The 16048-nt window shown below is 35.8% G+C and overlaps 1 protein-coding gene across 2 annotated transcripts in view; it reads right to left on the bottom strand.

Moving 5' to 3' along the window:
• RAPGEF2 (Rap guanine nucleotide exchange factor 2) overlaps positions 1 to 16048 on the bottom strand; it is a gene marked incomplete at both ends in the record, with an annotated part of 183911 nt that overhangs the window by 32223 nt on the left and 135640 nt on the right. For both annotated transcript variants that reach the window (XM_080343363.1, XM_080343364.1), the window contains 2 exons: positions 1218 to 1395; positions 10793 to 10924. In XM_080343363.1, the coding sequence (XP_080199489.1) occupies positions 1218 to 1395; positions 10793 to 10924 (310 nt within the window). The remainder of the gene's footprint in view (positions 1 to 1217; positions 1396 to 10792; positions 10925 to 16048) is intronic.

The following is a 16048-nucleotide window of genomic DNA, read 5'->3' as shown; positions in this document are numbered from 1 at the left end:
AAATGTTAGGCATTTTTGTATTCTGTTTGATCTAAAAAACCTACTGAAAGTAATCAACAGGATTCCATCTTTTTCCTAAATTTTTATTCACTCAGAATCAGTGACTAGTTGAGGCTGGAAGGGACCTCTGGAGGTCATCTGGTCAAACCCTCCTGCTCAAGCAGGGCCACTTACAGCCAACTGCACAGGACTGTGTCCAGATGGCTTCTGAATATCTGCGAAGATGAAGACCCCTCTACCACCTTTCTGGGCAACCTGTGCAGTGCTCAGTCACACACACAGGTGTTTTTTGTGGTTTTTTTTGGTTGTTGTTGTTTTTTAAGGAAAAAAAAAAAAAAAAAAAGGCATTTCCTGGTCATTATATGGAGCCTCTTGTGTTTTGGTTTGTGCCCATTGCCTCTGATCCTCTCACTGGGCACCACTGAGAAGAGCCTGACTCAGATTTCTTTGCATCCTTGCTCCCGGTATTTGTACGCATTGATGAGATCCCCCTGAGCCTTCTCTTCTCCAAGCTGAAGAGTTAGACCTTTCTCATACAAGAGATGCTCCAGTCCCTTAATCATCTGATAATCAACTTTAATCATCATTTAGTCATACCTTGATAAAAGAAAAAAACCTTAAAACTCAGCCAGTAAAACAGATTAGATTAGAAATTATAAGAATTTGAATTCTAGTTCTGCATTGCTTTGCTTTCAATGTATTAGCCTGTACATTAACATAGCAATTTAGTTTGATTAAATACACATTTACATAAAGGCCTTAATGGCTCCAATCTTTAACACAAATATATATCTGTGGTTAAAAACAGACACAACATCACAACTTAGAATTAAAATAATTAATATGATAAGCATCCAGTGTTGATGTTAATGTTGACTTTGCCAAGCTTCTGTCTATTTTCCAGTATGCAATGATGTTTACTTCACAAACCAGTTCTGATATAAATCATGTTGAAGTTTGAGATCTAAAAGGCCAGCAACTAATAGTTTTCACCCGTATCATGTGTGTTTTCCTCCTCTTTGGCTGTACTCATTCAATATATGGCATTTATGAGTCACCTTAAAGAATAAACACTAAACCTACCAACTACGAAAGCCAACAATTAAAAGAAAACCTCAAGGTTTTTTTGTTGTTTGTTTGTTTTGTGGTTTTTGTAGCTGTTGTTTTTTGTGAAGGAGAACAAGTTCAACAGCATTTTACTTCACTGCAATACTTACCAATGTCATCATCTGTCCTGTCTATTGGGTCTTTCTCCAAGCAGTCTCTAACAATATCCCTACTCATCAAAGGATCCGATGCCCTTTCAATGTCTTCTTCATCATCATCATCTTCAGAATCCACTGCTGTCTCTGGCAACCCACTGAGATCCATGTCACCAGCTTCACTTTCTGTAGCCTAAATCCATGTATGAACAATTAAAGAAAAAAATATTCAAATGTGTTCACCACTGCTACAGTTTTCTAGTTAAATACACAGAAATTATTTCTATCACCTAACAGATCACCCAAGTTCACTCATTATTTTTCATATTTATTTTTTTGAAACAACTAGCCATTGATCCACCCCAAAACACTGTTTAAGCAGAGCTTTTAACACTTGTTTCAAACAGCCACAAATCAACAGGATTCAACATACATTATTTAATCAGTAGTTCTTGGGGGAATAGAAGGCAGTTATATTTCAAGGAATAATTTCATTGAATATTTATACACATACATATATATACATATACAGATATATATATATATATATAAACAGTTCATTTAAAACAGCTTCTGTTCTCACCCCAACTTTACATTTTCAGACACTTATGAATGCAATGTAATTTTAGGTAGACGGTTCAGGGAAATAAGTAGAGTAGCAAACAATACAGGAATTTTGCTATCTCCCAGTAACCTAGGACTGTATTTTTTTTTAGTGGTTCCAGTTGAACATAATTAAATATGGCTTTCATTTGCTGATAAACAGTATAAGAATTCACAGATGCAGAAAAAAATGTGAAGTCTCTGCTTAAACACCATAGATAGATTTCACAGAATATCTGCCAAATTTCACCTACTTTAAATTGTATTAAAATGAAGGAAATACATAGTCCATACATAGCCTGAGGTCATGAGTATAGCAGCTAAACATAAATACATTTTAATGATTCAGTTTTAACACGAACACTTAAGAAATCCCACAAACATTTGTCTGTCATAGCTGATAAAGCTGCTTTTTCTCAGAACTCGATTTAATACCACAGCAGCTGCCAAGGCTCAGCTACAACAGTCTTTAAGGAAACACGAGCTTCTAACAAGCGAGTTTTAAGCCATGGCTTGAGAAATCAAGTTTGTAGGTATGAGAGATCACCTTGTAAGGATGGCGTGTTTCAGAAACTCTGGAAGCACAAAATGCCCTTACATCTACTTAAAAAACACTACATGAGGCAAACACAGCTACTAGAGCCTGTTTTATCAATCTGACTCTCACAGCATAAAAAACCAGAAAAAACACCAAAAACTAGGTCACTTTCCAAATACAGAGAGGTAAGACAAATTGCACTGGTATTTTCATAGAATTGTCTTCCCTATTCCTGCCTCACTAGCTGTGGCTGACATCTGTTAGTTTAATGCCATCATACACGGCCACCTTCTGAATGGCAGCATATGGCTGGAGATGGATCAGGGCAGCTCACAACATTCTTAAATGCTTCTGTCGTACAGTAAAACACAAGCTTTGTAATAGGGTCTTGTTAATATAAAAAGCCTAACAGCACCTACACGATATTAGAATTATTCTCAATTTGTGTGGGTTTGGTTTGGTTTTGTGGGGTATTTTGATGGTTTTGGTTTGGTTTGATTTGTTTGTTCTTTCAAGAAAGAAAAAAAGCTGAATGTTTCTTATGTAGGATAAAGAAGGACATTATACTGGTATACAAACAAATCACAAAAATGACAGCACTGGTAACAGTATTTTCATTAGCAGTCTTAACGTGCTTAACATGCATGTTCCCTGTGATATATTTGAAACAGTTGCTCTCACTGGTCTTACAGAATAGCCTTCATCAAAAGTGACTGGTGGAAAAATTAGTGACGATGAGTCAGTAGACACACAGCTTATGACACCAATCTGTCAGAACCAGAAGTCTCCAACAGTGACAGCCCCAGTGACAGGGGGACTGAGTCAATTTTGCAAACCTTCCCATAATTAACAAGCACCCCTCCTATTATACTTGTCCAGAATAAGTTTTCCCAAAAGCATGTCAGTAAGATGAATGCAGAATTGAATTTAGTAGCATGATGCTAACATACGTGAGAAAATTAGGCACACTGTACAAAATTGATTTATTCAAAGATGAGCTATTTGACTGTCTTAGAACAAGAAAACAAAACTGAAGTAAAAGATCAACAAAAGTTGATGCTATTAAAAAAAAAATCTCACACAAATCAAATGCAAGTATGTATTCAGAAAATACCTTAAAAGTCAGAACTGAAAGTTAAAGTATTTCCTGATTATGATAATTTCTTACAGACCTAATTAAATCCTTGACAGCTAAAGTCATGGGTGGAAACCGGAATGATAAAGCAACTATTTCTAACCTAGTAGTTAATCAAAACCATAAATGACTGCAACAAAGAATCTCAGAACTGAATGCAACAATCTACAAAGTAACAAGAAAATTAATTAAATTAACTTTAACCTTTAAAAATAAACCTTGTTTTGAGAAAAAAAAAAAAATTAAAAATTTCCTGAAAAAGTTATGATTATCTGAAAGTTAGCAAAGGAACAAAACATAGCCTTTCCATACAGGCAATGTGCATGCACAACAGTAAAGAATCAAACAATTCATCCCACAGGGACTCCTCCTCAGTTTATAGATGCAAAAAGTTTTGCATGATTTTTGTTACACTACTAAGAATAATTGGATCTGTCTCCATGTTAAAAGCATGCACCAATTTATCTAAGAAAGCACTGCAAATAGCTTCTTTAAGCTTAGTAGCTTCGAGTATGACATTAAAGATGCAAGATCCTCTTGCTGACACATTAAACTTCATAACTCACCTACTTCAAGCACTTTTGTACTCCCTCATGCATTAGAAAAAACAAGTATGTCCAGACAGGAATCCATAGTTAGGAAGCAAGAGCCATGCATCAGCTCCTTTGAAGACAGAGGTTTCCTTATAAACCTCAGCAGAAAATCCAGAATATGATGAATACTTGAGAGAATTTGTACTACAGTCAATCATGATGCTTAGAGCTTCCCAGGGCATTTAATCAAATATGAAATACACCTCAGAAATCAGTGCTTTCATGGGTGCATGTTGCCCTTTGTTCCTTAGGTAATAAATTAGCTTCACTTAAATAAATCTAAAGAAATTGCATGTAAGAAAAATGCTGGTTGCAACTTAAAAGTACAAAATAACATCTCTCCAAATTCTGAATATCAGTTGCAATGAAAATTTTCTTCACAGTTGGAAAGATGGCATGAAAAAAATGCTGAAGCTTCAAGGGAATCACTTAATAATGACAGACTAATATTTTGTCACATCACCAACAAGAAAGTCATGAGACTGGAGACATTTTCAAACTTGAGGTGAAGAGTTATTTCCCATTTGGTACCTAAGGAGACTTGCCCAATTTTAAGCAGTGTCTATAAAGGCTAATATTGTAGTGATACAAAAATGATTACTCCAATTGCTAAGGATCTTAAATACCAAAATACCTTCTAGATTTGAGATTTGAGTGATAATAGCTGATTAAACAAATACTGTAAAATAACTAGGAAAAGATTGCACGTAAAGGAGTTTTGTGTAAGTATTCTCAGCCTTGGGCTCCTTGCCTGATTCTACCAGAAAAATAATAATAGTACTTTCTTTAAAAAAAAAAAAGAGAACTATCATTCATTCCCTTAAGGCAAAACTGGGCAGATTGGGAAAATGGAAAACCCTGTTGAACCCTTTAGACTGGTATGAGAAGAAACTGATGAAAACCAGCTCTAGTGGTCTTCCTTTTTTTGGAGGCATCATGACGGTGGACGTAATGAGAGAGGTAACGGTTGACATGAACGGCTACAGAGGATGACATCTGCTACTGCCTCATTTCCTTCTCCAACCAACTTTTGGGTATCTGTTGAGAAATGGATCAGAAAAGGCCCAAGGGGATGTTGGGTCATCCAACAGATGATGTTTACAATGAAGTTAACTCCCTCCAGTATTGTAACAGCTTCATCATGCATGTCTGCACACACATACCAGCCTCCCTATGGGAAGGAAAGTGGGAAGACTTGGAGAACTGCTCATAAGAAGACAGGCTCTGGTTTAGGTGGCCTTCAAAGTTTCCTACACTGGTTTGGGGGAAAAGATTGCAGCTCATGTTGAAAATATAAAGGCAAAAAACTAGAAAGTCCTTATTAACCACATTAACTACTGATTTCTTAGTATTTTAAACAGAATTTTTTAAACTACACTTTTATTTTTTTCCTAATTTAACCCATTTTCTTTAGGAAACATTAAGGAGAAGAAATGCGTTATTCCAAAGAATACATGCCCTTTGTGACTAATGTCACCACCTAAATGAGCAATTCAAAATCTCCAAACATACAAAAGAAAAAACATTGAATAAAAAATTAGTATAGAAGACACTTCTTATGCAAACCAGAAATATGTTAATCATCTGCTGCAGTCCTTCAAGCCCATGAAGGTAACAAAGTAAGCAGTCAAGCTCAGCTCAAAAAACCCATCCTCACCTTATTTTTCAGTCATTATAGTGTTCAAAGGCTACAAAATAAACTTTAAAATGAAATTAAAAATGTTTATTAGCAAAACCATCAATTTTTTATATCTGACTTGAAAAGTAGATACTGATTCAAGACGCCAAGAACACTGGCCCTATATCTCCAGTAAACTACCTGCAAAAGTCCCATTAGCTTGAAATATTTCCTCCTGTCATTATATAGGCACATTGGATCCAGCTTTTACACAGAGAGGAATCATGGCTGAGGTTTTTTTTTACATTAACTTTCAACTCACTGTGTAGAAGTTTACAATATAAATAAAGTGCTGTGAAATTCAATCCATGTAATTAGAATACGTATTTGTTAAAGAATTATCATATATATTAGAATCAATTACAACTATTATATGCACACAAATCATACATAAATCTAAAGTACTAAGTTTATTTTTTCTTACTCTGTTGACATGAGTGCAAATGACCATGAAACACCTTAAAAATCCTTCAGGCTATGATTTTTACTGCTCTCTCTCTCTTCATATTTATTCTTTCATTGTCTACTACAAAATTTACAGCACAGCAGCCCACATCTGTCACAGGATTCAATCTGAGCACTATTCCTCCCTAGAGATGGAAAAATGATCAGGGACAACATCCTCCCCTGTCACCAACTAATTGCCACTTTCTCAAAACAGCAATGTATCCCATGAACAAGGACTCTGAAAGTTACTCCTAGGGTACTAATTGCAGAAGAGATTAGAGGACCCAAACTCAGCAAGAGTGATAAGGTACTGCACAGGGCTTAGCCAAAAGTTGGGGGGGACCTACGTTACCTGAGCCATTTCAGATGTTCTTGAATTACCTCGAGTCCTGCACTGCAGAGGCTGATACAGTCAGAAAGACTCACAATCTTAAGGTAAAACCTCTTTATTTTGCATACAACAACTTGGGGGCAGGCTGCATGGACTCTGTGGTTTGGTTCTCTCAGGAAGACTGTCTGGAAGGTGAACCTTTCTTCTACAAGTATCAGACTTGTGAGAAAAACAAAGCTGACATCTTCAAAATTTCCACGCAATACACACATCCTGGGAGGGTCTCGGAAAGGATGTTCCCGGTTTCCTGGACCGCCAAGAGTGTCTGGGCAGATGCTGGGGGCACGTGGGGCCAGCAGGAAGGCACCAGGCTGAGCGCAGGATAAGGCAGAGAAAGGCTGGCCAAGGAAAGAGCTGAGCCAACACAGCAACGCCTTCCCGAAACAGGGAGGGAGGTATAACACACGTTGAGGGGCTTAAATCTCCTCGCTCTCAGAGCAGGATCATCAGCTGGTAACATATATGACAGATATGGGAAGCATTTAGGAGCATATAGGAGCAGGTTTATACATCCATACTGAGCATGAGAAACAGGAGTGAGCAGCCACACATACACTGGAAGCAGGAGTGAGCTATTTGCTTTGCCAAATCAACACCAGTATTGTTCTTGGCAAATACAAGCCAGCACATAATCTCTTAACATCCAGCATCCCCTTCCTCTCCAGTCACATTAAAGAGTTAGTCACTTTATGAACTTATCTCCTAAAATACAAGTGACAACATTTAAGGACTTTACTGATTGGCACCTGAAATATTTTTGGAGACTTGGGTGGGGTAAACACAAAGGATTATTTATTTTATTTTGGTAAGTACTTCTTATCCTAAAAGGAATTCTTTCATGTGCAACACTTGACAAACAAATTTAGTTACAGCATTAATTTTTAAAAAGAAATATTCTCAGCTCAATGCTGAAAGCATCTGAAGATTCAGCTTCATGATTTATTAAAAAAAAATCTTAAAAGGTCATGAACATATTTTCACAGCAAACAGCTGCTCTTAAGGCTACAGAACCAAAACTTACTAGGATGCAAAACTTGACATATCATTAACACAGATTTCGACAGTGAAGATCTAATTAATAAATAAAATATTTTTTAAATTATTTTATTAACTGAAAGATAAGATGGAAATCTTTCCTTTCTATTTAGGCATAATGAACAGAAGGCCATTCTACTGAACAGAAAAATGACATTATATACAAAACAAGAAACAGAGGAACAAGGATAATGAGCTTTGCCTAAGACCTATTAAAATGGAACTAAAAAAAAAAAAAATAACATGCAGATGATTTGGTTATGGTTTACAGTTTTTGAATAAAAACCTGTGAGAGAATTAAAAGGCAAATAATTGAGAGAGGGTGACTAAACCAATCTCAGTTCCTGAAGGTATTTTTGTTTATTTAATCCTTGACTTGACTGTAGCAAAATGAAATTACAGCCATTGTATTTTGTTGTGGCTTTTTTTTTTTTGGCAGTACTTTAACCTAACGTAACATTGCTACATTACATCCCTTTACAACTGAAACTGAGGTAAGAAATTAATGATTTACCACAATATGAGAAATCATTAAATCAAACAATACTTGGTACCATAAAGTCGAATTCAATAATTTAAGAACCTTAAGCCTATCAGTTTCCCCACCTGTACTTACCAATACATTTTTTAAAGTATTTTTTCTTCAAGTATGTGTATCAAGACAAAAACATGGGGCTACATTCCACAATAACTGCTCATATTTCTCAATGTTGATGAAGACATAGGTTATTTTAATAATTACTCTGGCATTGTACAATTACAAAGTTCTCGATACCTCTGTGCCAAGATATCTTTAAATGAAGTAGTAACTGTAGATTTATTTAAGAAACCAGATATTTTTTAAGATCACCAAGAACAACAAGACATCCTCAATTATTTTTTAAATTAAATTGAAAAGAATATTAAAAAAGTAAATGTTCTCCATGTAAATACTTCACAAAACCATTAAATCTCTTCAGACACCAACCACTACATTGATCCGATTATTGCAAACGAAACTTGTTATGGGTGTCATACACCAGGTTGGTGACTACAGAATGATGTACTTCCCTGAAACTTCTGTATGATTGTTTTTGTTGTTTTTCTGGTTGGTTGGTTGTGGGGTTTTTTTGTTTGGTTTTTTTTTGTTTTTGTTTTGTTTTGTTTTGTTTTGTTTTTAGTTTTCCAGAAATTCAATGATCATTTTCACAGTTATAAAGGTTTTGCTGAAACTCAAAAAAAATTTACTTCCAACTTATCTAGAGAGCAACTCAAAAAAAATTTACTTCCAACTTATCTAGAGAGCAACTCTACGACTGTAACTAAATGCTACCTACCGCTGTGTCTCTAGAGGTACCTGGTATTTTTGTGTTAAAATGTAAAATCTTTGGAATGAAAGGTATGAAAATCTATAGATGACTTGAAGAACAAAGCTGGTTTTACATGTTCTTCACCCTCACAGTAAAAACCTAAATCCTGTCTCGAAGTAATCTTCTCAGAAGAAATTCTGACAAACATACTTGACTGGCACATGCTATTCCTAAAGTGTTCAGTAACTTTGACATTTTTCACAAAAATAAACCTTTGCATTATTGCAATTACTGTCTAAATTGAACTGGGACCTTTTTATAGCCCATCTTCTCCTACAGAAACGCCTACGAGCTTATTCACCTGAAGCAGACTACACGCTACAAGTATGCTCACAACTGAACTTATATGTTTGTATTTATGATGCTTTTCCCATTGTTTAAAGGCAACATTTACATTTTTAAAAGCATCCCACACAAACATCATTCCTCTTCTAGTAAACAGTACTTCATGTAGAACTGGTCTCATTTAATTTTCTTACCACTGTTTTGATATAACATTTTAATTAGATTTGATTAATTGTTTTTTCAGAATAACAAACTGCTATAGTTTCTTATAAGAAGGACAAATCCTCTCCTTTAGCATTGCAAGAGCTGTAAACATCAAATGAAGGATCTAAACCTTTTATTTCAGATGATTTTTTGCTGTTTTTTATTTAGAGGAAGCACAAACACCACAAAGAGTTCTAGGGACTCTCTGGATCAGTTTCACAGTAAATGTGCCCAAACCCAAGCTTCTCCAAACACAGAGGACAGATCTTTATGACAAGAAGAACCCCTGTTAAGTATAATAACTTAGAAACTCTCACCAGTTCAACCTCTCCATCTTTCCCAGGACAGTTAGAAGAGAAAACACTACTGAGACGCTGGCACCAGGTGGGTGGGGATACTGCAATACGTCCCTCAAGTCAGGCCAGTACTGGGTTGTCCCTGCATATTTCTTCCTGCTACTGAATATGCTCTAGATTTTTAAGCCAATACCTCTAAGAACTGTAAAATACAGCATCAAGAAGAAGAAAAATCCCTTACATGGTCCTAAATCTATAGTTTTGAAATTCTGATTCAACTTAAAATGCTCAGCTCACATGCACCTTTTGTCAGCAGATCTCAAAGTCTAGTCTTCTAGCACTAAACATCTCAGCTGTTGTTTTACACATGGCAAATCAGACAGTCAGAAAGAGAAGGTGAAGTGCGGGAGTCAGGGAAAAAAAACCCTTTACCTCCTGCCCCGTTTCCCCAAAAATAAGCTCTAACATGTTTTTTTAGGATTTCTGAGGATGCTTGAAACCTAAGACCTACTCAAAAAATAAGCCCTAGTTATAGTTCATAAAAAAGTCAATTTAAATAGTGTCCAGGCAGCTATACATATAGAAAAGTAAGTATCTTTTGGAACAAAAATTGTATAAGACCCTGTCTTATTCTCAGGAAAACAAGGTAGGTCTTACCAGGGACCTTTGCTGGAGAGACCACACTGGCTCTCCATGCTAAAGTTCAGGAATATTACCTGCCCTCTAATTACCAATTACAAACAAAATCCAGCATAATCCAAAAATGCTGCCAAATACTACACCTCTACATTGCCAACTTGGATCCTGACAAACTAAGGCAACACACTTTACTTACTGAGTTTTCACAAACATCAGATCTAGTACGCGGCAGATAAAACCCTGACATTATTATGATTCAAAGAAAAATCAGTTTTTTTGAAATCCATTGAGTGCTGCTTCAGACAAAAACTGACAATATGTAATAGCACAGATGTTCAGCTATTAATGTCAAAACCGCTGGCAATTGCACCTCCCCTTGCATCCGTTCCAGCCTTACCTGGTAGATATCAGAAAGGCTGCTGCTTCCTGAATCACTTGTGATGCTACATCCTGAGTGACTGGATGAAACGTGGGTCACCTGTGGGTGGAGACTGTCAGTAAGGTGCAGCTTTGTGAAATCTGCAGGAAGCTATAGGTGGAGCAGAAAAAGCATCATTACAATTTGAGGTACATACACAGCAAATGAATTAAAAATCATTTATGTCACACTTTACTCTCTGCCAGTACCAAGGGTATTAAGAAAACTACTGGGGCTTGAGAATGTAGCACAAAAGTTTGAGTTTTGCAGTTTTTTAAATTAATGCAGAGGTTGGCAAAATACCACCAAATAGCTGCAAACACAAGATATGTTAAAAAAACCATATATCTTAGGACAAATACCAGTGAAGCAACAACCCTTACGCCAAAACTCTTCAATATCTTGCTATGGCATTTGGATAGAATTAAAGCACACATGAATATTGTGCTAGTTTCAATATCAACTGTTTCCTGTAGGACAGGGATTAACAGCGAGTAAAGTCACATAATTAAACAAACAAACAAAACCACACACACACAAGCACTGCTCTGGATTTAGCTAACTCTTTTGCTTCTGAAGTTGGCAAAGTACATTAGAGATAAGTAAAATCCAAGCCACTGAGCTATCTGTTACACCTTGAGCCCAATAACAGGATGGCAAATAGGAAATGCGGAAAACCGACACAACTGCAAAGAGATGCAATCCTGAAATGAGTTTGCTCACATGTGGTACTCAAGAATGAATCAAGACAGTATATTTGATCGCCCTGACTTGTGACATATATTTTTACTACTGCTTTATGCACACAGCTTCTATGAAAATCTTTAAGAACTGTAAAAATTGCCAGACTGCAGTAAGGGAACTTCAATAAAGAAAAATATTTGCTGTCTAAAGAAATATTTAAATGCTATTTCAGGGGCAAATTACTCCTTTCCCAAAGAAACTTGCATCACACCCCCAGTTAATAAAAGTATGTCAATGTATCAATTTTGGTATGCAATAAATGCTTCAAGAATTTTTAAAAAACTTTGCTTATTGATTTTTGTTTTAATGCACACAAGGTAGACATTCACTACAGAGCGTGTTTGTATGAAGAATGTCACACCACAGTGTGCCCACTCATGTCAGTTGTTCATAACCTTGGCACTATTACCAATTAAAGTAACAGCTCATTTGGCATTAAGGTTCAATAGGTAGATCAGTATAAAAGTTATGAAAAAAATAATCCGCAAGTCAAGAGAGAATATTACTGAGAAAATTATTAGCTCTATACAGTTAAAGGTACTGAATGGTCCTACTGCTGTTTGCCTCGTATAAGTCTGTTTATGGAACATGCGCTGAAAGAACCTTGCCTTTAGGATTTGTGGTGAAAGCACAGTCAAATGCAAACCTTAGTCTTACTTAGACTGACTGGCATTTCCTAATACACCTGGAAAGGTTTCTTCCTTGGCATAGCATGACTGCATCAGTGATAGCAAAAATGGCTACATTCAAAAAATCAATTCTTTCTTAATATTTTACCTGAAGGAAGGGATAAAAAAAAAGAACTGACATTAATAATCTAAAAAACTTCAGTAAGCCCAGAGCTAGAGATGATCTTCACATACCAATCAACAAAGAAAAGCCAATTAACAAAAGCAATACTCTAATACATACAGCCATGGATGCTGCCTCCAGAAAAATCTAATTATGCTCACCACTGTTGATGATATACCAGAAGGAGAAAATACAGTATGAAATGGTGCATTAGTTATAGTATCTGTTGTCTCTGCTACTTCCCTTTTCAATGTTTAAGTTTGAATTTGCATAAAACTGAACAGTATTTACTGATTTTCAGGCCATTATATCCATTTTTATCATGATTCCAGCTATTCCACAAATAAGTATACATTTCATAGGTAGAATGTATAGTAAATGAACCACCGCAGGTTTTCCAATGTGTTGATGAATACTCCTAAAAGTACAATCTCTTCGAATTAAAGTAATTCAGGTTTATTTCTAAGTAGAATTCATATATATTATTTTGAGATACAGATACAAATCATCTAAGATTTGCACAGTTAATAACTCATAAATATATAGTATTTTGAGAGCTTTATATTTAATGAAGTAATAAATATTTCAATCACAAATACATAGTAACTTCATAGGGAGGTGCATCTCAACAGTCTTGAGCCCAGCCAAACAAGTTCAATTTTTCATAGTGTCCTTCAAATATCCCCACATCATTAACAACTGCATTTATTTTTTATCAATGCAATAACAATTCCTAAGAACCCTACATTAAAGTCAATCCAGTTAGTATGTTAAAAAATGAAGTCAAGCTTTAATATAATGACTGCACTTAGTGTTCCAAATGAACAGCAAGGATTTATGTTCTGTTACTACACACGCAACCAGGGGATTCCACAATAACTGATGAAACATATCGCAGATAAAAGCAAGCCTTCTGATTTTTTTTGACTGTAGACAATCAGCTAGATGTTTGGTGATTACTGGTTTCAGAATAACTCCTCAAGTCAAAGCCATGCTGCAAGAGCTGGACTTGCCAAGCGGTGACAGCAGAAGATGAGAAGCAGGCATTTTACTTACGGCAACCTAACTAGTCATTTTGATCCTAATCAAATAGGACTATTCACAAGCAGAAAGCACATGCTCACATCTTTGCAGAATACTACGTCTCTGTGCTACATGCCCGAAAGCAGCATCCACTTTGACTGCCCTGCCCCCAAAGAAGTTAAGGTGAGAAACTGTGTGAGGAAAAACATCCAAAAATTAAATAAGATGAAACATTTAAACTGTGAGCTCAATGAAAAGTATCTGTGGGAAATACATGCATTTCTATCCTAATCACATATTGCTACTTAAAATATTTAAGATACAGATTTGCACACAACAGGGAAAAAAGTGAAGCACTGATGACAACGAAAAATTGCATGTGCCTAAGCCTTCTACGTAGAATCTACACTTGTCACTCATGGAGCGCAGTATTTAATAAATGGTTTTGGTAAGCAGAGCAAGCATAAAATGCAATGTTCAACCACCTCAGTAGTGCCAGCAACCAGCACCAAGTTGTCTTGCCCAAAACAGAGTATTTACACCTAATTAGTTGCCATGAACACGATCAGAGAACATCATCATGAAACTGTGCTATTATCTCCACCGAAAACACAGCTAGGAATATCAGTTCTGCTTTTGGGATATATAGGACAGTTTGCTTCACTACAACAGGTATATTTGCTGTGCTACTGTCAATCTATCACAAAATTTTTAAGCACTCAGTGCTTGTGGTCAGCTGTCATTCCATTCAACAGCTGAGTATTGACAAATACTTAGTATCACAGTAAAAAACAAACAAACCAACCATTTTCACATAATGTTTTAAGTCACATACATGCTAGATAACACATGCCTTATCGTCCAGATCATGCCACAATATGACCATGTCTAAGAACATACCCTTTGCCTCAGAGACATCACCTACAACAAACTAAAGGCATCGCAAATGACATCAGAACCAAAGAGACATTTTTATGTTGTTTTCTATTTTCATTAAAGGAAGGCTAGATTTAAGGAGTCATTCAAAGTAATAAAGAAATAAAGAAACTTTTGTATTTTACATAACAGGTACTTATTTTTCTGTGACAACATTAAACTACAGCTTTGCTAAAGCCAGTAACTATAGTATTGCTTAATTTTGCTACTGAACACTTGGAGTCACAGCATTAGAATGAACTAGCAGAGTAAAAACATAGCAGAGTAATTTAGAAAAATAAATGCATGAGTTGTTTTTAAGTAAATCTAGTTTAATTGCACCATATTAAACAACTAATAATCATTGAAAGAATCAGATAACTGCCCTCATAACCTATTTTCAGGACAAACTCTGTGAGAAACATGAAGGCTACGTATGCATAGAAGTAATGAAGTATGACATAACACAGTGAAAACGTTTTTAACACAAAACATAAAATGATAGAATACTTAATACAAAAGCCCTAATCTTAATTTGACAGAGAACAAAATACTATTTTACAAATATACATATAGCCCTTATCAGGTGTCCATGAATGTATACATACACACTTAAACAATATAAACATGTCAAGAAACAAGAGGAAAATGAGCACATCTGGGAACGCCATGCTTTTACTTTTCAAATACCATAAAACAAATGAAAACTTAAGATAGTTTCACATAATTGTTTAAGGACAAAGAGTTATCTCCATTTTGAACTGCACAATACCTTAAACCTTATCACATCTTCCCATCTTAACAGCAGCATTTCATTACTTCCACCCTCAAAGTGAGTCACGGCTTTATGCATGCAAAGCTAACAATTACTTTGCTCTGAATATTTTCCTCCTATTTTAAGAACATCATTATTTTCTCCTCCCCTACAATGTGCCTTTCTGTATAAAATAAAGGCACTGAATACATACGCTACTTCTGGGACTGTGCTCAAACTCTCCTCTTTCTCAGTCTCTTGGCCAAATGCTTGAGCTTTGCTGCATTCTATGCAACTTCCACTCAATTGTTGTGGAGTTGGTTTGGGGGCTTGTTTTGGGTTTATTTTTTATAAATGCAGCATGCGAAAACAACAAGTATAAATGCAGCAACGGGAAAGACATAAGCACAAATTCTAAAATACAAGAGGAATGCTGATTGGAGAGCTCCAATATCCCACCCAATTTAAAGCAAACATGTCAGTAAACATTTTACAAACAAAGTCGTCTTGTACTGCTTGGCACTTACGAAAGATTTATAAAGCCTGCAAAGTGACTGAAGTACAACTGCAGAAAGGTGAAATTTAATAGAGCAAAGGTGTAACACTCTGTTATGCGATTCCTGATGAATACCCCTATAAGTAATCAGGTGCCACGAGCACAGGCCAAGCAAGTACAGTAGACATAAGACAACACAAAGTATCACCTTCATAAACTATTGCCACTTTCTCAAATTAAAGAAACATAAGCAAACACTGATTCTTCAGCCTCTGAATGCATGCTTCTCAGTGCTTATTCTGTAGTACCTCTTTACTAATAAAGCAATATGAAAGCCACCATAATAAAAAAAAAAAGGTATAAAAAAGGTAGTTTATTTCTTTTCCGGAGTATGCATTTAGTCCCACAAGTCTAAACAAGCAAATTACAACAAAGTTATTTTGGTGTTCTTTATGTTTTCATAAAGATCAACAGCAGACAAATAAATACCATGCCTTAGTCTTTCCCAATT

This window comes from Nesoenas mayeri, assembly GCF_963082525.1.
Source record: "Nesoenas mayeri genome assembly, chromosome: 4".
In the NCBI taxonomy this organism is placed as follows: domain Eukaryota; kingdom Metazoa; phylum Chordata; class Aves; order Columbiformes; family Columbidae; genus Nesoenas; species Nesoenas mayeri.
This window is presented reverse-complemented; position numbering and strand designations above follow the sequence as displayed.